This window comes from Aphanomyces astaci (genome assembly GCF_000520075.1).
Source record: "Aphanomyces astaci strain APO3 unplaced genomic scaffold supercont1.57, whole genome shotgun sequence".
In the NCBI taxonomy this organism is placed as follows: Eukaryota; Oomycota; class Saprolegniomycetes; order Saprolegniales; family Verrucalvaceae; genus Aphanomyces; species Aphanomyces astaci.
Genome location: NW_009798320.1, coordinates 307,461 through 328,295, shown reverse-complemented (window position 1 = coordinate 328,295; position 20,835 = coordinate 307,461). Strand labels below are relative to the sequence as shown.

Below are 20,835 nucleotides of genomic sequence, written 5' to 3'. Positions count from 1 at the left end.
CGCCGTCGTCGCATTCCGAATTATTAATAGTACGAAGTATTAATACTATTAGCTAGTACTATTACTAGTAGTAGTACTCTTTCTATTTTGACGTGGGTTGACAAGTGAAACGGTTCCGTAACGGCTGCAACACGTGTAGTCGTTGAAACGACGAGTTGGCATGCGCTTGACATATGACGCCGCCGCCGCACCACGACGTCCGAGGTGTCCTTAATGCCAATGGTACTCCAATGTTGTGGGGCTTGCATTCGTTGTGGAAAGCCAGTAGCCCCAAGTGCATCGTCGGCATCGTCGACACCGTACAGCAACCCCTCGCTACCCGTCTCCATATGTATGTGATGCTATTACGTATGCCTCTAGGTCGTCGTTGTCGACGGCAAGCTCGACACGTGGCTGTTCACAGCCAAGACCGGCGAAGTCCTGCGGAAGAAAGCGTTCCAACCATCGGACATTGCCGACAGATTCAGTCGTATCTCCCTCGCCAACGCCGCCAACGTTCACTCCCACGCCGCCATCTTGCGACGGTCGAACGGCAGTTGCATCGTGTGGGATGTGGCCACGCTGGCCCAAGGCGTGGAAACCCCTCTGGACAAACATGTCGTCGCCCTTCAGGTACCAATCCCCCGCCCATCTCGTTTGTTCTTATGCGACGAGGGGTGTAGCCATTTGTGTGCAGTCGAGGCAGTCTAGGGTCAGTGTACCGCCACGAAGTCAAGACGGTGCTGTCGACTGATCAACATGCACGCCTCGTGCAGTCCACGTGCAAGCTCATGCAGCATCAAATGAGTGGACCGGGGTCGTCCATTGTCGTCGACGCCCCTCTACCCGACCAAACGCTCAAGTCCAATGCCACTGCCATCAACACCCGTCTCCACGCGATCACGATGCTTGTGCGGCAACATTTGGAGGTTCAAACGAAAAGATCGAGCTGGTTTGATCTATTCTGTGCTCAAAGAAGCCGCGTTGGTGGTGGACACTTGTAGGAGCTACACAGCATTCAAGTGCAAGAGATTGCCGTGGATTTTATCATCGATGCCAGCGAACAGGTATTGTACACTGGCGTACACGTTCGTGATGACGTGGCATAACGTCGTGTTTGCATTAGATATGGCTGTCATGGATTCCAACAGTCATAGCTAAAACCAACCACAATTCGGGTGCTGTCCCCTTACGCACCCCTTCCCCCACTCACCCACCCTCGTTGAGCCACCACAAAAATGGATGGTTGGCCACGGCCGCCACTGGCCTACCCTCCATGGAACAGCTCGTGTTCGACGCCGCCGAAGCCACATTGTTGGAACCCCCCACGCTGGACAAGGACACTTCGTCATCGACGTCACATGTCCGCGTCGACGACGTCCACGCCGCCGCCCAACGCCGCGCGTCTGCTACCCACTTCACACTCAAGCCCACCCCCGCAGCCCCTTCCTCGTCCAAACCATTGCACCATCCGACGACTGGCAGCGGTTTCCCCACTCCATTCAAGTGTTGCGGGGATTTTTGCGGGTTCGATCTGTCGCCTCCGTCGTCGTTGGTGGCATCGACGGACGACGCGTTGACAAGGCGACGTCGTCGTGGCATCCACGCCTTGTTGTCGCCCGAAGACTCTGCCGCGCTGGGGGCCGCGAATTTGTTGCAAACACTTACAAACCACTCAGTTGACACGCTGCAAAACTACAACGATCAGCGACTGCATTACACGATCACGTATCGGTCCATCGCGCTCGCCAAAGCCAACAAAGCGCACCTCGTCGATACGCAACATTCCGATTCCAACGAAGCAGACGTCGTTTCCAACGTTCCGAACGCAAAAAAACCAGCGTACATGGCGTCCACCGTGTCGAAAGACTGGCAGCGCAGTCTCGGGAAAACATACGGCGAGCTCGACGGTGGCGCGGCCAACTATTACCGCCACGTCAAAGTGTGCCGCAGTTGCTACGCCGTCTACTCGACGCTCGACACGGCGCGCCGCATGTTGGACGAAGTTGCTGCGAAAGTTTCCCAGCAACTCGTCAAAGAGAATGCGCGGCAACCCCCTGGCATGGACAAGTGGAACCAGGGGGTCGACGCCTCCGTGGCGGCCAAGGAGCGCGGGCTCATGGGAAGGCGGTCGTCGTCGACGACGACGTTGGAGGTGAAACTGCCTCGGCTGGGCACGCCCCCCGAAGGACCCCCCTCGATGCGAATGTTGTCTGCGGCAACTTCGCCTACAACGCAAGACGACGTTGGAGAAGTCGAAGGAAGGGGAATGCCAGACGACGCTACTCACCCCCCAAATGGTACTGAAGATATGGATTGGAACGCGATTTGAAACCAATGGGGGCTTGGTGGATGGCTTCTACGTATTCAATATCTAATCCAACGGTACATGTGTAGAAGCTCTAGCTGACGGGGTGGCAAAAGGAGTGGTGATGCCACTCATCCACCAACCGTCGTCCCCGACGCTAAGCCAACCGCAGCACAGCTACGCAACATCCAAGGCCAAAAGTACAGCAATGTTAACAGTTTCCAATACCCGTGCCAAAGGATGGAAAAAACAACTGGACCACAAAGCTACACACGCTGCTTCGGACGAAGTGGCCAAAACTGTCGAGGTGCAACATACAAAAACCCTAGCTCCCACGATCACAAAGTGAAGCCAAGGGGACTAAAGCAACGCCTTGACCGTAGGAATTCGTCGGCTTGGACGGGTACCTACGGGGTAAAGTCCGTCGACGCAAAACCAAACAACTAACCGAAAACGCGCTCTTTCCTGGTGGCATGCCCCTTCCTGTAACCAAATCGCACCAAGGGCACGGCGATGCCTATCTGCCCCTCGTCCTGGTTGTCGAGACCGACCAATCCATGATCAACTCGATCGTCCGTGTATTGCAAGATGAGTACTCGGTGGAGAGTGTATGCGACGGCGCCGTGGTATGTAGAATATCTTCGCTTTCCATAGTTTCCAGAATTATGATTTTCCACGCAACGGTGCGGACTGTACGAGCCGATTCGATTGGTTGAAACGCCCATATGATATACCTGACGCTGTGTGTTGTTGGCTTGAACGTAGGCACTCAAGTGTGCGCAAGAGACCCACTACGATGCGATTGTATGCGGGCGCGACGTGCCGACGTTGGGGGCGATCGAAATGACCAAACTGCTGCGGCAACATGAGATCCAGCAAAGCATCGCGCTCCACTTGCCCGTGCGTCGCACACCCGTGCTTTGTTTTACCAATTGTACGTCCCCCGAGGACTTGCGGGTGTATATGGAAGTCGGAATGGACGGATGTGTGGGCCATCCTTTGGATCTGGATGCACTTCGGCGGATGCTGGAAGCGGCGGTAACGACGACAGGGGGGGGGGGCGTAGTAGCCTCATTGCAAGCGATTGTGGCCAAAGCCAATCAGCCCATCGCGACATCTTCCTCGTTGCCCAAGCCAGCCTCTCGACCGCGCAAGAAGAAACCGGCGGCCGCCACCGCCACGGGCACGTCGTCGAATCTCGCCAACGCCCTCCTCGGCCACACGCCGGACGACCCGAGCTGTACGATGGGCATGTTCCAAGTCGACACCGACACAAGTCTTCCGTTTGCAGTGCTGAACCCCCCAACGCCCCCTACGACCATCAACACATTTTTCAACCTCGTGGTTGTGCATGATATCTTTGACACGATGGAGCGGATGCAGATATTCCTGCAGCCCATGCTCGCGCGATGCAGCGGCGCCCAAGCGCTTGTGTGGAACTACCCCGGCCAAGCCGGCACGACGTGGCGAAAGGGGCTACTGCTCAACAACGCGTACCTGTCGACGTGTTTGTCGGGGCTTTTATCACACGGTACGCCCCCCTTCTAACCGCTGTCGCATATTTCTATCTTGACGTCATCAATCGATTTTGTTCTTGTCTGTTCCAATAAAAGTGTCGTTGATGCGTTGGCCGAGCATGGGTCTCTTGGGGGATGTTAGGGTACCGTGATGTTATGTCGGACTTTTCAACATCTCAAGTGTGCGGACAGAATAGTAGTAGTAGTAGTAGCTACATAGCATGGCGAGGTCTACACATTTTTGTGTTTGGCCGATGGAAAATGGGGCTTCCAATGGAGTGTCTATTGTATTATGTCTTGGTCTCACTGGATACGGTGTGGGTGTTCTAGTCACATCCAAAGGGCTGTGGCGACACGAAGTGCCGTTCTACTTGGTCGGGTACGGCAACGGCGGCCCCGTCTGTCTGCACTACGCCCTACACGCCCCCAGTTCGTCGCTTCGAGCTCTTGTGTCCGTCAATGGCTTTGCCTACGTCGACTCGACGCTCGCCACCTTTCTCCACGACGCAATTAAAGTGTTTAGCTGCTCCCCACCGTCCAGACCCGACCTGCCCGTGTACTATCACACACGGTTTTTGTTTTCCGGCGCGTACCTGGCGACCGTGTCGACCCCCCTCGCGCTCAATTTGTACACGGCCGTGAGCAACCCCATCACGTTGGACGGCCGCGTCGCGCTATGCTTGGGGGCGCTGAGTCATGTGGATGTCCGGCACGACTTGAGCTCGATGAACGTGCCGCTGGTGGTGATTGCGTCGGCGCAGGATGGACTCGTCCAGCCGCTGCATGTGGACGCGATCGTAGCAGCCCGGGGCGGCGGCAGCGTGAATAGCATCCACAAGGTGCTCAAACACCACCGCAAGTCCAAAACGTGCGTCGTGTGGGTGCAAGCCGGCCACGAAGTGTTTCAAGAGGTCAAGCCCACGATCGCGGCGTTGCTCGAGCAATTTCTCACAGGGTTTCACGAAACGCACGACAGTTCGCTCACGACTGGGACAGGGGGGGCGGCTCCCCGGCACGAAAAAGAAGGGTCGCTCGTCGCCGCGGCCGCGGCACGCACGAGCTACGAAGACCACTTTATCAACAAAGTCATGATGACGCTCACGGACGTCAAAAATCGGCCAGACCGACAGCAACCACCACTTAACCCCCATGTACATCCTCGCGCCCCCGACGACGGCGAAACCAACAGCAACGCGTGGGCTATGTACCAGCAGAAACGCATGGAATCGACTGCTGCCACCCACTCAGCCCACAACAAGAAGAAATCCGGACAGCACCCCCCGCCCCCTGTCTTGGATCCCCTAAACCCATCGTTTGAACGAGACACCAACGACGTGTACCGCGCCGGCGACGGCAGCAAGATCTACCCCGACCCGACTACACGGGGAGACATCAAGGAGTACATGCAATGGCGGGTCCAGCGCAACGCCACGCGGCTGCAGCGGATGCACAAACTCGCGTCGAAAATCCAAAAAGCGTACCGGGCGTACCGGGCGCGGACGCTGGCCGACCGGCTGCGGAGACACAAGGCGGCGCTGACCATGCAGCGCGTCTACCGCGGGTTCAAGGGTCGGCTGGTCTTTGACAAGAGACGAAGGGAGGATGCCGCCATCCGACTCGTGCAGCGCTCGTGGCGTGGCAAGATGGGCCGCATGCAGTTCAAGTCGACCAAAAGCCAACGCCTCGCCGCCATCGAAATGCAGCGCATGGTGCGCGGCCACGTTGGGCGGCTCCGCGTTCGACGGATTCGAACGACAAGGTACACTTCGGCATGCATCATTCAAGCGCTGTTCCGACGGGTACATGCGGTCCAAGAAGCATGGCGGCGACGCCGGCAGACCCAAGGCGCAGTGCTCATTCAGGTACCAACAATACCAACCACAAATGTTTGAAGTGGGGGATGGGATATAATGGAGGGATGTTGGAAGGAGGATTACCATCCATTGCATACGGTGTTGTGAAGTGAATGGCAGTGGGGGAGTGAGTTTGGGAGATAGATGACGGATTGACCACTCTTGTCTTTTGAAATTCAATTAAAGGACGATGGAAAGATCGTCATCCTTCGTTAGCAAGTGCCATTTGCCCTGTGCTGTGTTCGTTGTGTTAACGTTATGGAAACGAATTGTGGCGGTGGTGGTTTTGATGGAATTTGTGTAGCGCGTATACCGCGGGCACGTTGGCCGCGCCCGATTCCGTGCCGAGCGCGACCGGTACTTGTTTTCGAAAGCGCAGACACAGAATATTGATTTTGGCAAGCAAATGCTGCTCGAGTACAAACTATACGGGACGCGGCTGCAAAGTGAAGTGGCGCTCCTCGTGAACGAAAAGACCAAGGCAGAAGCCAGCGTGGAGAGTTTGCTCGTGGAAATCGCAGAGTTTGAGGCTGGTGTGCGGGTGCTCGAGACGGAAATGCACGCGCTCAGCCAGATCGAGACCGAAGCCACGGGGGTGCTGGACGAACAGGCCAAGTGGCAGCTGCGGGACCAGAAGATGCGACTCGATCAGGAGTTTGCCATGATGCTCAAGAAGATTGCCGACAGGCGGGAGAAGCTACTAGTGCTGGGCACGACGCTACAGGCACTGGATAAGTCAAGACATGCCAAGGAAGAGGACTTGCGTGGTCTCGAGCGGAAACTCGTGCTGTTGTTGGACGAACAACAGCGGCAGTTGCAAGGTACTTACATTCATGATTCAGGACAGGGGAAACGGGGAGATCTGTGACGATGTGTGTATATGTGTGGGCCGTAGGCATCAAAGCCAAGCAAGAGAAACGGTCCCAGGTGTTGGTGGACGTGGCGGGGGGGGTGATCCCGCCCGGGCCACTGGGCGGTGTCGACCACGGACAGCCGGGGGGGTCTGTCTCGTGTGGGACGACTGTGAGCCCGGAGCAGCGGCAGGAAGCGAATTCGTTGATGGAGTCGACCGAGACCATGATGAAGTTTGGGTTTATGAGCATGAGCATGACATACTTTAGCAGCATGAACATGATCAAGGCTATGCGGCAGATTGGTGCCCATCATACGTTCCTCGACAGCGCCAATGCCATTCACAACCATGCCACGGGGGCCGCCGGTATGATGATGGGCGGGGGTAGTGCCAGTCCGACGGGCAAACACATGGGGGGCGGCGTCGGGGGGAGCTCTGCTTTTCATGCGGAGCCAGCGCCAGGCAACTTTCCCGGCCAGGAACCGCTGCTCGCGAGTGCATGGAGCGTGCGGGACGTCGGGCGATGGCTGGACACGCTCAGTTTAGGCCAGTACAAGCAAGCGTTTTCCGATGGCACCGTGGACGGATCGCTCTTGTACGACCTCAACGACCACGTACGTCGTCCAATTAATGGCTCGGGGCCATTTGGCACCACCCGTCGTATACTCACAAAGTTGATGATTGAATTCGGTGGTGGTAGGACCTTCGGTTTTCCCTTGGGATTGAATACGACCTCCATCGGAAAAAGATCTTGCAAGCCGTCGAGCGGCTCAAACGTGCCGAAGGGGCCGTGAACAAGTTGTACTCGAGCCCCCTTCCTACAAATGGCGCTGCCATTATCCCAGCTGAATCCAGCGCCGCGTCCGTCCAACAAAACCAGTCCAATCCATCATCATCTGGCAGCATGGCTTTAAGTACTACTTCGCCATTGCCCTCGTCGTCAACGACCAACGCCTTGTCCACATCCGCGAACCAAATTGCGGCTACCGAACCACCCCCGCTAGTCATCCGCTTTGACGAAGTCTGCTCGTTGGTTCGGAATGGCAAGCTCAAGCAAGTCAAAGAAGCGTTTGAAAAGTGGCCCGACAAGGCGTATGATGACCTGAGCACCAAAGTGCAAAATGCACCTGGGACGATCTACGAAGACAGTCTGGAGCATCAAGCGTTCCACATGAACAAGGCGGACGAGCACGGCAACTCGCTGCTGCTGCTCGCCGCCCAGAACAACCTGCTCAAAGTGTGCCAGTTCCTCGTGAGCAAGGGGGCGAACCCGAACCACCAGAATAAGCAAGGCCAGTCGGCGGGCCATTACGCGATGGCGTACAGCTTCTTTGACCTCGGCGCGTGGCTTCTCGACCCAGACAAAGGCGGCGGCCGTGACGACCTGGTCAACATACATGGACTTACGGCGTACGACGGATTGAGTCCGGCGTCATGAGGGTGTCGGGAAGGCGGAAGTCGTTGAAGTGTTCAAAGGACACACACAACTGTAGCTACCATGTGGAATAATCAATAAAGTGTTGCAGGGGCCAGGAGCTCCTCCCAGACACAACTTTCGAAACCTGTTGATTCAAGCGCCATTGGCGGTGTCGTTTGGACTTGGACATACCGGGTATGATGATGGCATGCCGATGGGATTGAAGGTAGTCAGGAAAGCAAGGACGTTTTCAAATGGCCATTCGAAATGCCACCGGTATTTGCACTCGGCGCTGATTGACCGACTGGAGAAACAAGAAACGATGGTGGCATGGTGGGGTTGTATTGATCTATAATTATTTATTAGTTATAATTTTTTAAAAATCAAAGTGTCTAATAAAATAAATATTTTATATCCTACAACTCAGGAATGCCGACGTTTCTCGTGACGCCTTCTGGGGTACAAACACCTATTCACTTACACTTTGTATTAGCATCCGACCAAAGTCTGGCTCACCGTGTCACCGCTACTTCTTGCGGCATCCCCAATAAGTGCTGCAGCGACATGTACGAGTAGTGTTGGTGTCGTGCTAGTTACAAGGTGTGTGGCACATCCCTTGACTGTAAAATAATGGTTGTATTATCTAAAAAGAGACCCTGCGATGGAAACAAACGATCGTTTATTCTACATCTTGGACGTTCATGTCGCCTTGGTTGGCGTCGGCGCTGTCGGGCTCTTGGTCCGACGTCCACAACGTCAAGTTGTCGCGCAACAACTGCATAATCAACGTCGAGTCCTTGTACGATTCTTCCGACAGCGTGTCCAATTCAGCAATGGCATCGTCGAACGCTTGCTTGGCAAGGTTGCACGCACGGTCGGGGGAGTTCAAGATTTCGTAGTAAAACACGGAAAAGTTGAGCGCCAACCCGAGGCGGATGGGGTGGGTAGGGGGCAACTCCGCCATCGCGATCGTGGACGCTTGCTTGTACGATTCCAACGCCTTGTCCGACGATTCCTTGCGTTCGTCCTCGGTTTGGAATTCAGCCAAGTAGCGGTGGTAGTCGCCCTTCATCTTGTAGTAAAACACCTTGCCTTCCTCCGACGACGAGTTGGGGATCAGGTTTTGTTCGATGATGTGCAGAATGTCATTGCAGATTTCGACTAATTCGGTTTCGATCTTCAGTCTGTAGTTCTTGATGTGTTCGGCGCGGTCCGAGTCGCCCTTGTTTTCGATCGAGCTGATCACTCGCCACGACGCGCGGCGCGACCCGATCACGTTCTTGTACGCGACCGAGAGCAAGTTGCGCTCCTCCACGGATAGCTCCACGTTGTGGTTGTTGGCCACGGCCTTCATGTGGTCCACCATTTCATCGTAGCGCTCGGCTTGTTCAGCGAGCTTGGCAAGGAAGACGAGCGAGTCACGGTCCATTTTCACGATATGTCACTTGGGCAAGAAGAAGCAAATTTGCGAGTGGCGGCTCCCCCGTCAAAAATAGAAAAAACCACTCAAAACCCCTCCAGGCCGCAGGTTTCTAGCCAATCACAGGCCGAGATTCGGGTCATTTATTCTCCCCGAATCCTGCCCCATACTGAAACCAAGCCTAATTCTCCGAACGGAAAAAAAGTACTCGCGCTTCCAGAAATAGACAGATTCAGTCTGTTTGGCCTGGCGTATACAAACTGCAAGTGTGCGATTCAGGGAGGGGGTAATATAATAAGTGGTTTTATTCCCCATACGGAATTCAATTTCAACTGTTAGAATTTTATACCGTTGGCGCTTGCCACTCTAACATGATGTCGTTATACCGAGGGAACGCTGGCGTCAGCGCAGCGCCCCTTCAACGGCGGCGTGAGTTATGGTCACAGTCACAATTTGGTGGTCCTGCCCATCAAGATTGCGAGTAGGTTCCGTGACGCTGATTCGGCATATGTAATGGCTCGCAAGAAGCGGAGCGTGGAGTCATGTATGTCCGGACGTGTACACACATGCTCTTTCACGAGATACAATGGGTGAACCTGTGCATTCCATGTCGAGTTCACAGCTAGAGATGAATCTGCATTTACCGCCCCCACTTCGCACTCACTTTATGCATGCTGAGGCCACAACAGTATGGCTAAGCTGCCAGCAACACATTGTGTTGCTTTGACGAGATGGTGGCATTGTGCTGTGTGGCCGTTCGACTCTCGTGGTTCATTGAAATGGTCGCCGCAGTTCGAGTGTAAATAAGGGAATATTATCAGTATCATTTGGGGTTTTGCTTCTGTTGCGCCAACAGTTTTTCTAAAAACGTGCCGTCGTTGGCGATCTCGGGCACTCCGCCGGGCATGACGCCGTCCAGAGCTGGCGTCTTGTCGTCGTTGGCGCCGTTGTCGCTGGCATTGTCACCCAACATCTTGCGCATCTTGGCATTTTCGAGCTTTCGACGGCGCTTGGCGGCCTTTTGTTGTGCCTTGAGAGCTACTTCCTCCTGAGCTCGCTTGCGCTGCTCTTGAAACTTCCTTTCGTCCTCAATACTCTTGTGGCTCTTCTCCATCGCCGACACACGCTCCATTTCCCTTCGTCGTGCGGCGCGGTACATGTGAAACTCGCCACTGCCGGCACCCGCTGTACTGCCCGTGACATTGTCGACCTTGTTGAACTTAAATTTGTCCTTGGGAGGTGCTACCTTGGTGTCTTTCGAGTCTGGTTTGGCCTCTTTCGGCTCTTTCGGCACAGGGGGTAGCGGTGCGATAGGCATAGCCGAAGACAGCGTGATGCCGTCCTTGCCTTCGTCGGAGCTCACCTTCGCATACGAAGGCGCCATTCGGAACCGACCCTCCATAGTTCACGCTAGATGGGAGGTGGAAATGGAGAGTTCAAACCTTTGGAACAATCTCCTTCGCCTCAATGATGATTGGTCATTAAAAATCACATGATATCCAATCAATTGCTAGTCACCACCATCAAGTGGCCAATCGGAGGGCAAGGATGTTTGCAATGAAAAACAATTTCCGGACAAATGTGCACATCTGAGAAGTTGGAGCTCTCATGGTGCTATGCTGCCTTGGCCGTCACCAAGGGAATACAGTAAGGTAATGCATCAATTATTGACACTGTTTTTGGTCAAGTTTTGACCATGACTTCAAATCCCAGTAACTCGAGAACGAGAAGGATTATTTTAATGCTGATAAGTAGCACCACAAGAGAATATAAAATTGGACTACATTTCAGATTTGTATCGAAATGAAATGTTTTGAGCTTTATGGTCACGACTTTTTTTAGTGAACAAATTCATGACACTCCTTAAAAACCTTGATGTTTGTATTCGACTAAATTAATATGCAAAATAATTTGATTCAAAATATAATTGCATGTATTTCGCAATACGTAATAAAAATTTACATGAATTTAATTAGTCAGCGCAGTCACATTTTAGTTCACTACTGTGGATCACAACAGTAGTGGCATAGTGGATGCCATCCACTCGTTGCGAGGAGCAATACGCTGCTGCTTCTTTGTCTATGGTAGCGATGGCTCTAAAGTGAGTACTTCCATGTATCACATAGCTATGCACAACTGCCGTGACGCTCTCGTAGGCATGTATCGCCGGACAGCGTCAAGGGTTTCTAGTTGCTATTCCATTTAACAGTAAATACTTGTATTCTTTTTGTTTGAGATTGAAAAAAACTGAGCAGACTTCAACATTGAGACGTGTAATAAAATATAGAGACGAATATTATCATATCCAATCATACAAGGCCAACACGAAATAGCGATATACTATTGGCTAAAAGTCAGACAGTCTCACAATTTGGTGCCGTGTCAACAATTGATACATTACCTTATTCCCCCACATCAGGTATAACTAACTATTAATACCTTACTAGTACCTCCAAAATACCCAAACTATACCTTTACTGTTAGTAGTGGAATTCCTTAGGTAAGACTATGCACACGTATACAAAAAAACTTGTAACCTGGGACTCTCGTCCTACCCCCGTAGGAACGGATATTTCGAAGTATAATGTTATTCCCGGCGGGTCACATACCGGTAGGTTAGCTATCGCTAATTACTGAATGCCTAAACCCCTACCTCAAGTCAATCCTCGGCATTCAAGTGGACATCAAGAAAACAAAGTCGTCACTATGTCCCAGCAAGCTTACGTGGACGCACTTGGTAGCTGACATGCGTTGCGGTTGCCTACTGTATCATTCACTAGAAACCCCACTGCTATACCGGTACTTATTTAGGCAACAAGTCCTCAGTTCAGGCGTCCTGATTACCTGTTGTAAGGTACGGTACTAGTATCTCAGAATTCCCCATTAGCAGTGAACGTTTTTCAGGGTTTGCCGCCTTTATAGCCCGGACATCCTTGCTGACGATTAATTCCCCCACAGCAGGTAATTTAGTAATATATCCTACCTTCAAAAGACACAAACTATCTACAGTACAGTATCCTAGTAACCAGAGATCTTTTTGCATAATTCTATCGATATACTTTGAAAAAGATAAAAAATTACTACCTCTGTCCGAAAATGATTGCACGAATGGACATTTCAGGTGTGAAATTAGGGTATCTCCTCCAAATCAGTGAACCTCCCACGCATTAGGAATACTTTTGAATACAAAATTTCAAATTGAATCCAATTAGAGTCCCCAAAGGTCCTAAATAGGAATGACAGCTGATTTATCCACGAAAAACAGTGGGAATGATGATCATTTTTCACTGTGCTCACGTATAAGTTTTGTAAATTTATATTTATTGAAATCGATTTATACAGGAATCGAATATATTTGTGGTAAAGTGTACGTGCAATAAACTGTATAATATAATAAATTGTACCGTAAACTTACACTCGTGCAATCACTTTCGGACAGAGGTAGTACATCATTCTATGTGGAAATTTATTGGGAATCGAAGTATGGAGTCGTAATTCGATGAAACCTCAAAACTTGATCAATAGTCTAACGCAGCTAGTACGCGGCCGAGGCCATTAAGTGCTCGTTGAGTGATTTTAACTTTACAGCGTAATATCAATATCAAAACGTGATCAATAGAATGCCCGAAACAAAGGAATGTACGTCATTTTTCACTGTATAACCAAATAGTCTTGATAAACTTGATGGCACTAACAGTAAATATATAGGTTTTACGAAATAAATGTGCCGGATACAATTGGAGATACGAAACACGAAATTTCGTAAACCCAGATACTGGATATAATTTGATTTGACATTTATATGCCAAAATTATATCCAGAGATATAATGGGTTTTACGAAATAGAACGAAATTTTGTATCCGGAGAGAGTTTCAGAGTCATTATTTTGCAATGCAAGCACCCGAGCGGACGGCCTCTGTGGTGCCGCACGCCGACCACATAAGTCCAGGTGATTCAACAACAGGGGACCAGGTGATGTTGCTTAGGTATGGTAGCAAGACACGCTACCAGTACGAGAGGACGCTCATGCGCCTTAAAGCATGGCTGTTGCGCGAGCATCCTGGTTGTATCACCAATGGTGAGGTTGATCTTCCCCTCGATCCAGTCGCCTGCAAAGGCTTCTTGGCGTATGAATGTGTGAAACGAGGACCAAGTGGTGCTGAGGTTGAACCACAGCAGTTCAAGTCATACTCTACTGTCAACGCATGCAAGAGCGCCATCAAGTTCATGCATAAAGAGTCCAATGTCCGCGTGTCCGATGAGCTGGAAACACTATTGGCAGGTACGATATGCGTGCATAATCCTTGATTTGATTCATACGTTAACAACGATTCAGACTTTGCATGCGGGTACAAGCGTAAGGTTGCTCAACTCAAGGACAGTGGAGACATGGCGATTGGTGAAGGAAAGCGACCAATGACGTTTGACGGTCGATACATTTTACATAACATCTATTATATACATGTTGTTCATAAGTTTATAGGATATTGCTTCTTGGCAGCAAAGGCTCTTGGCAGTGAAGCCGAACACAACCTCAGTACAATGGTTCACCCATTTTTGCTGCTTTGCTGGAACTTGATCGCACGGTCGGCATCAGTAGCTGCCATTAGATATGACCATTTGGCATGGGAAGGTGTACCTTTTATAATAACCACATTAGCATATTAGGTTGACCATGAAATGTAGGTGACGCGTTAGTGGTTCAGTATGCGTTTACCAAGAACGACCAAGTGGGGAAGAACTGTACCCCTCGCCACATCTTTGCAAACCCTGGAAATCCAGCAATTTGTCCGATTCTGAGGTGCATTTATTTTCCTCGGATAGTGTACCATAATATAAATATATTGTATGATTAGTTTGGCTGTACTGATTTTTACACGAGGCGCCCAACGTGGGCGATCGGCCAACCTCGTTTTTGGCGAAAACGCGGGCGAACGATTTTCAGCGTGGCTGTCAAAGACCTGTGAATTGCACTCCGTTGAGATGTCATCGTTTGGTGTTTTAGTGAAAGACATCGGCACGCACTCGTTTCGAAAGGGTGTCGCCAGCGAGCTATCTAACACACCTGGGGGACCAGAAGCCGTGAATGTGTGGCTCCGAGCCGGTTGGACGCTTGGAAGTGTCCAAGGTCGATACATCTTTGCCGGTTCAGGTGGCGACCAGTTCGTTGGACGTGCAGCAGCAGGTTAGTCGACGTTCAATATTCCAGCTTTAAACAAAACACATGTGTAATTAATTAAATATATACTTATAAACACACTAGGGCACAATGTGAACGACGTTGAGTTTTCGTGCCTCCCTCCGCACTTCAAGGATGTTGGGCTGAGCAACGAGCAGTGGGAAGCTGCCCTGCCCGGGTACAGTACGTTTTACCCCAGCTCGTTTCGCCAAATTACTCCGTTCTTGGTGGCATCGCTCTCGCACCATTACATTTGGCTGCAACACAATTTGGGCAAACACCATCCGCTGTTTTTGGCCCCCGTTTGGACGTCTGGGTTACTACCAAAGTTAAATGTCAACGTTGAAATGGGCCGAATGCACAACTCAACAACTAATTTACGATCCTCCGGCATCCCACCCTTCGTTGCTATCACAAACCGTCTGGCCACGGTTGAAAACGAATTGAAAATTGTCAACGAACAAATCAACTATTTACCGTGCAAAATTAGTGACCAGCTACGCGCATCGAAAGACTCCTCGGCAACCACGACACATTTGGAGTCCTTCCGCGACTCCGTTTTGTCTGAAATCCGCACTTTGATTGGGGCGTCCAAGTCCCCAGAACCCCCAGCCAGTGTCAACGGCGTCGTGACAGAGCCTTGGTGGACCACCACAAACCCGCAGGAACAACGCAGGCCCTCCCTGCCACCAGGGAAGGTTTTTGACCTGTGGAACGCGTGGTGGTACGGCTTACCTGGCGATGGCATTGTGCCCCTGCGACTCGTGCGACCTCAGGACCTCGCTCGCCGTTGCGACCGCGTGAACTACTCCAAGCTCAAACAAGTCATTGCATCATTGATGAAGTTCTCAACTGTACCTGAAACCGAAGTCCAGCGCATGGCCGTGGTCGACCGGTCGGCCTTGTTTGCATCTTGTCTTGAGCGGCTTGGCCATTCGATGCTAGTCGTAGGGATGGAGAACGACGTAAGCAAGCGTAGACTAGATGAAATGACGTACCCAACTATGTATGATCTCATCAAGAAGTATAAACTTTGAATGGCATGTGTACCTATCATGGTTCTTGTGTCCTCGGATCTTGCAATGTCAATGTGTGGGTCAAACCTGTATCGAAGTGAGGAACATATCAAGTTATAAAGGGTTTCGTAGACATTTCGTAAACCCCTCATTATCTCTAAATATATACATCATTGACTTTTTGTAACAAAACTACTTCTACAAATGCATCCGGATAAAAAAAGGACGCTGGTTGCTGACGCATAGTGTTAGCATTATACTTCGAAGTATGTGCACGCGGGGGTAGGACGAAGTCCCGGGGTTACAGGGTTACGGGAAGAAAATTTGCTTGAACGGTTTTCAGTTTTGGCTGAACGGTATCCAGATTTCTTGAACGTTTTCCCATAGTTTCCCTATAAAGGCGTGCCATCGCTACAAATGCCATTGTACGTCTGGGGTGTCTCCAGGGAGGCAGGTAGCCATAACGAGTACATGTAATGATGGAGCACTGCCACTTGTGTGACCAAGTGCCGTGATCCACAACACTGGGTCAAGTTGTGCGACATCTACACGCTCCACCAAGTGTTCACTATGTAGCCGCACCAAAGCGTTGCATGTCGTCGTCGAAGCTGGAGACGCGACTTGCAACAACAATCCGCTACATGACGTGACTCCATGGGATTGTGGGCGTTGATTGCACAGTACAGCCAACGGCGCGCTGTGCCTGGATTGCCGCTGTATTGTGCTTGTACGCGTTTGGCCAGCAAAGGAAATACGTGTATCTGAAGTCATGGAGGGTGAAATAGAGATGGTGTTCCGCTAACGTTACTACTCCCAGTACTAGTACTTCCGTTTTGAGGGGTACATGTCACTACACCATTGGGAGGAACGATGGTACAGTACTTCGAAGTATTAATAGGGTACTATACTCCGTATAACGTTAATACTTATTCAAAGGCCACCCTTCGCAACATATACTGGTAACGTTACCTGGTACATGTACTCGTAGACGTCGACCACCGAACTACTGTACCCTTCGTCCCTACCAACATGTCACGAACGTCTGGGGTGCATGCACCATTGCACCTATTGTCTAAGTCAGGGCTAAGTCACTTTATCAATCAAGCCATTAATCGTGATGTCCTACCCCCAATTACTTCGGGTGCACGCTGCGATTGCCATGGTCTTGGAAAAAACGGCAATACTAGTTTGACGAATCAACAAATTGCAATATATTTTCAGACACAAGCGTCCTACAGTACTACAACACGACGACGGCAGAAGCCACTGCCATGACGAGGGCTGCCACGGTTGACACTTGCGAGGACGCCGCAGAACTTTGAGCAAGTGGAGCGGGCGTGGTCGCAGAACTCGACTGGGCGGCTGAGGTCTGATTTTTTGTTGTGGCGGGGGTGATGGGGGCGGCGGTGGATGGTTTTCCTGTTCGTCCAGCATAGTTGGGGCATAAGGTCGAGAAAAGCGCGGTCGTCGGGACCGCTTGGTTGTCGAGGACAAACTGACACACGGGAAGGGTCGCGGAGATGCCGGCGTAGCTCGTCGCGGCTTTGTCGCATTCAGGATGCGAGCAAAACAGCTTCAGTTGCTCTTTCGTAGGTAGCTTTGTCGGCGTGGGGAGGAAGGCGTACCCAGATTTGGTCATGCACTCGTTCAGTTCTCCGACAATCGGCCCAAACGCTTTCGAGATCGCGCCGACGTCGCATTCCACGTCCTGCGCGGCAACATAGGTAGTGGTGATGGCTGCGAAGATGGACAAACACTTCATGGTGAAGCCGTTGTATGTGTATGCGAAGTGCAGCGAGACGGAAAGTGAGTGGCATGTTGGCACCTTTCTCTCCCGAGTGCAACACTGGGTGTTACGCTTAACTTTGTGATTTCATTGATGTCGTGCTACAAATTCACAAAACGTGACCAATAACAATTCGCTACGCGTGTTTTTCTCATCATACATTCACAATACGTGGTGATATTATAGTCGACATACGGCATATGGTACGTCGAAAATCGATTTTGATTGGCTACACTATGCACAACATATGCCCAGATACAAACCGCGCCGAGACATCGGATTGGCTAATATCCACTTGCCTTTCCGGTAGCTAATCCAAGACAAGTAATTTCAGATTGGGGTGTCGAAGCCGTTGTAGCTTTGGGGCTAATAGGGAAGGCATACGAAGTATTGATATGATGGAAACTCATGTTGTGCTAGTTCAGTTGTTCTATCTGTTGGGCGTTCGGAAAGGCGTTCTTCAAATTTCAAGGCGTTCTTCAAATTTCGTTCACAAACGTCAATCGAGCACATTTAGAGCCGAAACATCTGATTGGCTAATATTCACTTCATCCTTTCCAGTTGAAAATCGAATGGATTACAGCCAATCAGCGACACATAATTTCGGAGCGACCAATGGCAGAGATTGGTGCCTGGTTCGGTCGGCGAGATCGATCGAACGGGTCCGGAAGGTCATACGGTCCAAGTATGAGGTTCCTTTCAAAATCTGATCCCAATATGTTATAATAGTTCATCGAATTGGTAGAAGTACGTGCTAGTTGTCCAATACTATACTACGTATAGTACTAACAACGCTACAGTAGTTTGCTAAGGGCGGGTCTGGATGCAACGAAAAATGGCATAAAATGGTCATTTTTCCAAGAAAAGTTGCCAAAATCGAAATATTCCATTTTTCGAAAATTTGTGCGTCTGGATGCCACTAAAGTTCAAAAATTTACTATTAATAGTATGCCACAATTTTCTCGAGAATCGGGTGTTTTAGGGCATAAATAAAATGGACCGATTTGGTCCAACTTTTTTATGGAGGTTTGTTTACGTTGAAGTCTTGCACTTCAATCGGATATCCAATATTTTTTCAATAATTCAACTGGCATCCAGACAAACTTTGTTGATACTTGTTTACTCCTCTTTCTCATGGGATATGAGACGTTGCGAAATTTTTGCAGACCGGTGTATGGCATAATTTTATGGGGTGGCATCCAGACCAGCCCTAACTCTTACAGTTAATAATACATGTAAGTTACTATAAATATTAATAAAATAGTTGTAACATTACATGAAAATGGATCCAAGAAGTGTGATGTTGCCAGTCCGCCAACGCGTTAACAGAGGTCGACGGCACTGAGGGGACAAAAGAACTTTCCTTTTGAGCTACCTGACCATTTTTCCTGAAATTTTGTGTGTGAGCTGGACACATTGTGAAAGAATAAAGTGCTTTGGATGCCATAACCTAGGGCGCCAGTCATCGGCTAAGAAACCAGTCATCGGTGGGAGGTTAAAGGTCCCAACTGCATCCGGATATTAGATACGGATAAGAGTCATATACAAAATCAAGATACAACTCAGCGGCCACCCCTAAGGCCAAATATCAAAACGCCCATGTAAAATACAGCTAACGTAAACAATCAATTTAAGAGATTCAATCAATTTAAGACGTATGTGCAAGAACCAATCAAAAGTCGTGAATTTTTCGCGGCATAACCCGTGCAAATTTATACACTTAGCGCACTTGAAAAACATTTTGCCGCCTTTCAATGCCAGGACCACGTCGCGGCCGATACTCCTTGGAGGAGCTGCAACAAGCCGTTCAACACGTTGTGGATGGTGAAAATGGCAGGACGGTGTCAAAGCAATCACGCATCCTATACGCAACGTTGATGAAATCGGTTCTACGGGAAAAAGCAGGAATCATCACTCAAGCCAAGCGACGGGGACCTCCGACAGCGCTCCCTAAAAGCTGCGAGGATGACATTGTTGCTTGGGTGTGTGGCATGCAGCACGAAGGACATCCGGTTGACCATCATACCATCATGGTCAAAGCAACTCAAGTGTACCGCCGCCTTGTCCCCCACGCAACCTTGTCTGATGGATGGTACCAGCGTTTCATGGCTCGCCACTCTCAACTGACGAACCGCGTCGCTCAAGTTATCTCACACGCCCGGAGCAACGTGGACGAAGCAGGCATCGAGCGCCTTCACCAATCATTGACGGACGTCATTGCTGAACATGGAATAACGGCGGACCGAGTGTTCAATATGGACGAGACGTCGTTTGCCTCTCGGCGAAAATCCAAGGACGTTGTGGCCCTAAAAGGGTCGCCGAATGTCTGGGCGAAGACGATCACCACGAATTTCCACCTCTCCATTGTGGCCTGTGGCAGTGCATTAGGGACATGGATCCCACCACTGTTTCTTTTGCCTGGCGAGACCGTGGAAAAAGCAATTGGGCTACAGTGCACAGTCCCTGGCGCGTCAGTCTCAACGTCTCCAAAGGGCTTTATGGACGAATTCATGTTTACTACATGGTTGGAGTATTTTGCAGGTATATATCTGTATATTCATAAATATTTATATGCTAATACTTACTACTACTCTGTAATATATCGCAATAGTTATATAGATATCATAAAATATACTAGTATGTATATTTATGCTTATTTTGCAGGTATATATCTGTATATTCATAAGTATATGTTAATATTTACTACTACGTTGTACTGTACGTAATATATCTAAACAATCATAACGTTATCATAAAATATGTGTGTATTTATGTGGTATGTTCATATCACGCCAAGTGTTACTAATATTATATATATTAGGTGCCGTGGACCCAAGCATTAGACGTCCCTTGTTGTTGGTGTTTGACGGGTTATCATCACACTATTCACGTCATATCATTGATTTGGCCAGAAGCTTACACGTGATCCTGCTGTGTCTGCCCTCGAATGCCACACATCTCTTTCAGCCGCTCGATGTGTGCGTATTTGGGCCATACAAAAGCGCGATCCGGCAAGCTATTTTCAACGAAATGGTCAACGACAGTATGATTATCTATATTATTGAGCTATTGAGATAAATAAATGACCTTATTTATTATAGCGACGGGAGACCTGCACACCATTTCCAAGCCGACGGCGCTTCGTATTGCATCTACTGCATGGCTGACCCACATGTTACCGAAAAACATTGTGAGCGGTTATGAGACCGCTGGGATTTTCCCGCTGTCGCTCGATAACATGATGCAACGGTTCAACTTGTTCAAAGGCGGAGGATCGCCCGAGTCCTACGTTCATGTGACATGGTTGGTACATCAGGAGGCAATTCGAACGGAAGTGCTTTGTCTTCCGGGCAAGGGGAAAAAACGAGTTGGTCGAAAAACGATTGACGTTGGAGGACGCATCCTTACCTTGTCGTTGCTCAGCGAAATCGACGCCACTGTGGAAGAGCGCAAGGCGGCCACCAAACGAAAGCTCGCCTTACAGGGGAAGCGGGCCAAGATGCGGA

The 20,835-nt window shown here is 50.2% G+C and overlaps 5 protein-coding genes across 7 annotated transcripts; 2 read left to right on the top strand and 3 right to left on the bottom strand.

Annotated features, from left to right (window-relative positions):
• Positions 1–146: 146 nt before the first annotated feature.
• Positions 147–8,075, top strand: H257_14431. Of its 2 annotated transcripts, XM_009842239.1 has the most exons (12): positions 147–299; positions 361–612; positions 663–908; positions 984–1,046; positions 1,106–2,279; positions 2,377–2,594; positions 2,671–2,913; positions 3,053–3,818; positions 4,135–5,666; positions 5,962–6,478; positions 6,553–7,124; positions 7,211–8,075. In XM_009842239.1, exons 1-12 carry the CDS (start codon positions 174–176, stop codon positions 7,946–7,948), a joined length of 6,447 nt encoding a protein of 2,148 aa, XP_009840541.1. In that variant the 5' UTR covers positions 147–173; the 3' UTR covers positions 7,949–8,075. The 2 variants fall into 2 exon arrangements, with proteins under 2 accessions (XP_009840541.1, XP_009840542.1); XM_009842240.1 differs by lacking the exon at positions 147–299 and having other exon boundaries at positions 326–612.
• A 468-nt stretch (positions 8,076–8,543) lies between these two features.
• H257_14430 (14-3-3-like protein) lies at positions 8,544–9,406 on the bottom strand. Its single transcript, XM_009842238.1, has one exon. It carries the CDS (start codon positions 9,354–9,356, stop codon positions 8,607–8,609), a length of 750 nt encoding a protein of 249 aa, XP_009840540.1. The 5' UTR covers positions 9,357–9,406; the 3' UTR covers positions 8,544–8,606.
• Positions 9,407–9,798: 392 nt separating this feature from the next.
• Positions 9,799–10,775, bottom strand: H257_14429 (hypothetical protein). The gene has a single exon (XM_009842237.1). The coding sequence runs from the start codon at positions 10,747–10,749 to the stop codon at positions 10,171–10,173; it is 579 nt and encodes a 192-aa protein (XP_009840539.1). The 5' UTR covers positions 10,750–10,775; the 3' UTR covers positions 9,799–10,170.
• A 2,464-nt stretch (positions 10,776–13,239) lies between these two features.
• On the top strand, positions 13,240–15,564 carry H257_14428 (the record flags this gene model as incomplete). 2 transcript variants are annotated; one of them, XM_009842235.1, is made up of 6 exons in its annotated part: positions 13,240–13,630; positions 13,685–13,777; positions 13,832–13,981; positions 14,035–14,149; positions 14,205–14,533; positions 14,612–15,564. In XM_009842235.1, the coding sequence occupies 6 exons, from the start codon at positions 13,240–13,242 to the stop codon at positions 15,562–15,564; spliced, it is 2,031 nt and encodes a 676-aa protein (XP_009840537.1). The 2 variants fall into 2 exon arrangements, with proteins under 2 accessions (XP_009840537.1, XP_009840538.1); XM_009842236.1 differs by lacking the exon at positions 13,240–13,630 and having other exon boundaries at positions 13,633–13,777.
• A 1,167-nt stretch (positions 15,565–16,731) lies between these two features.
• On the bottom strand, positions 16,732–17,373 carry H257_14427 (hypothetical protein). The gene has a single exon (XM_009842234.1). It carries the CDS (start codon positions 17,303–17,305, stop codon positions 16,784–16,786), a length of 522 nt encoding a protein of 173 aa, XP_009840536.1. The 5' UTR covers positions 17,306–17,373; the 3' UTR covers positions 16,732–16,783.
• Between the last annotated feature and the right edge of the window lie 3,462 nt (positions 17,374–20,835).

Bases quoted from the DNA above. Each gene is read 5' to 3' on its own strand.
- H257_14431 (XM_009842239.1), top strand. From the start codon at position 174: ATGACGCCGCCGCCGCACCACGACGTCCGAGGTGTCCTTAATGCCAAT. The intron at 613-662 runs GTACCAATCCCC...CGAGGGGTGTAG, and splicing joins AACATGTCGTCGCCCTTCAG to CCATTTGTGTGCAGTCGAGG. The intron at 2,914-3,052 runs GTATGTAGAATA...GCTTGAACGTAG, and splicing joins GTGTATGCGACGGCGCCGTG to GCACTCAAGTGTGCGCAAGA.
- H257_14430 (XM_009842238.1), bottom strand. From the start codon at position 9,356: ATGGACCGTGACTCGCTCGTCTTCCTTGCCAAGCTCGCTGAACAAGCC.
- H257_14429 (XM_009842237.1), bottom strand. From the start codon at position 10,749: ATGGAGGGTCGGTTCCGAATGGCGCCTTCGTATGCGAAGGTGAGCTCC.
- H257_14427 (XM_009842234.1), bottom strand. From the start codon at position 17,305: ATGAAGTGTTTGTCCATCTTCGCAGCCATCACCACTACCTATGTTGCC.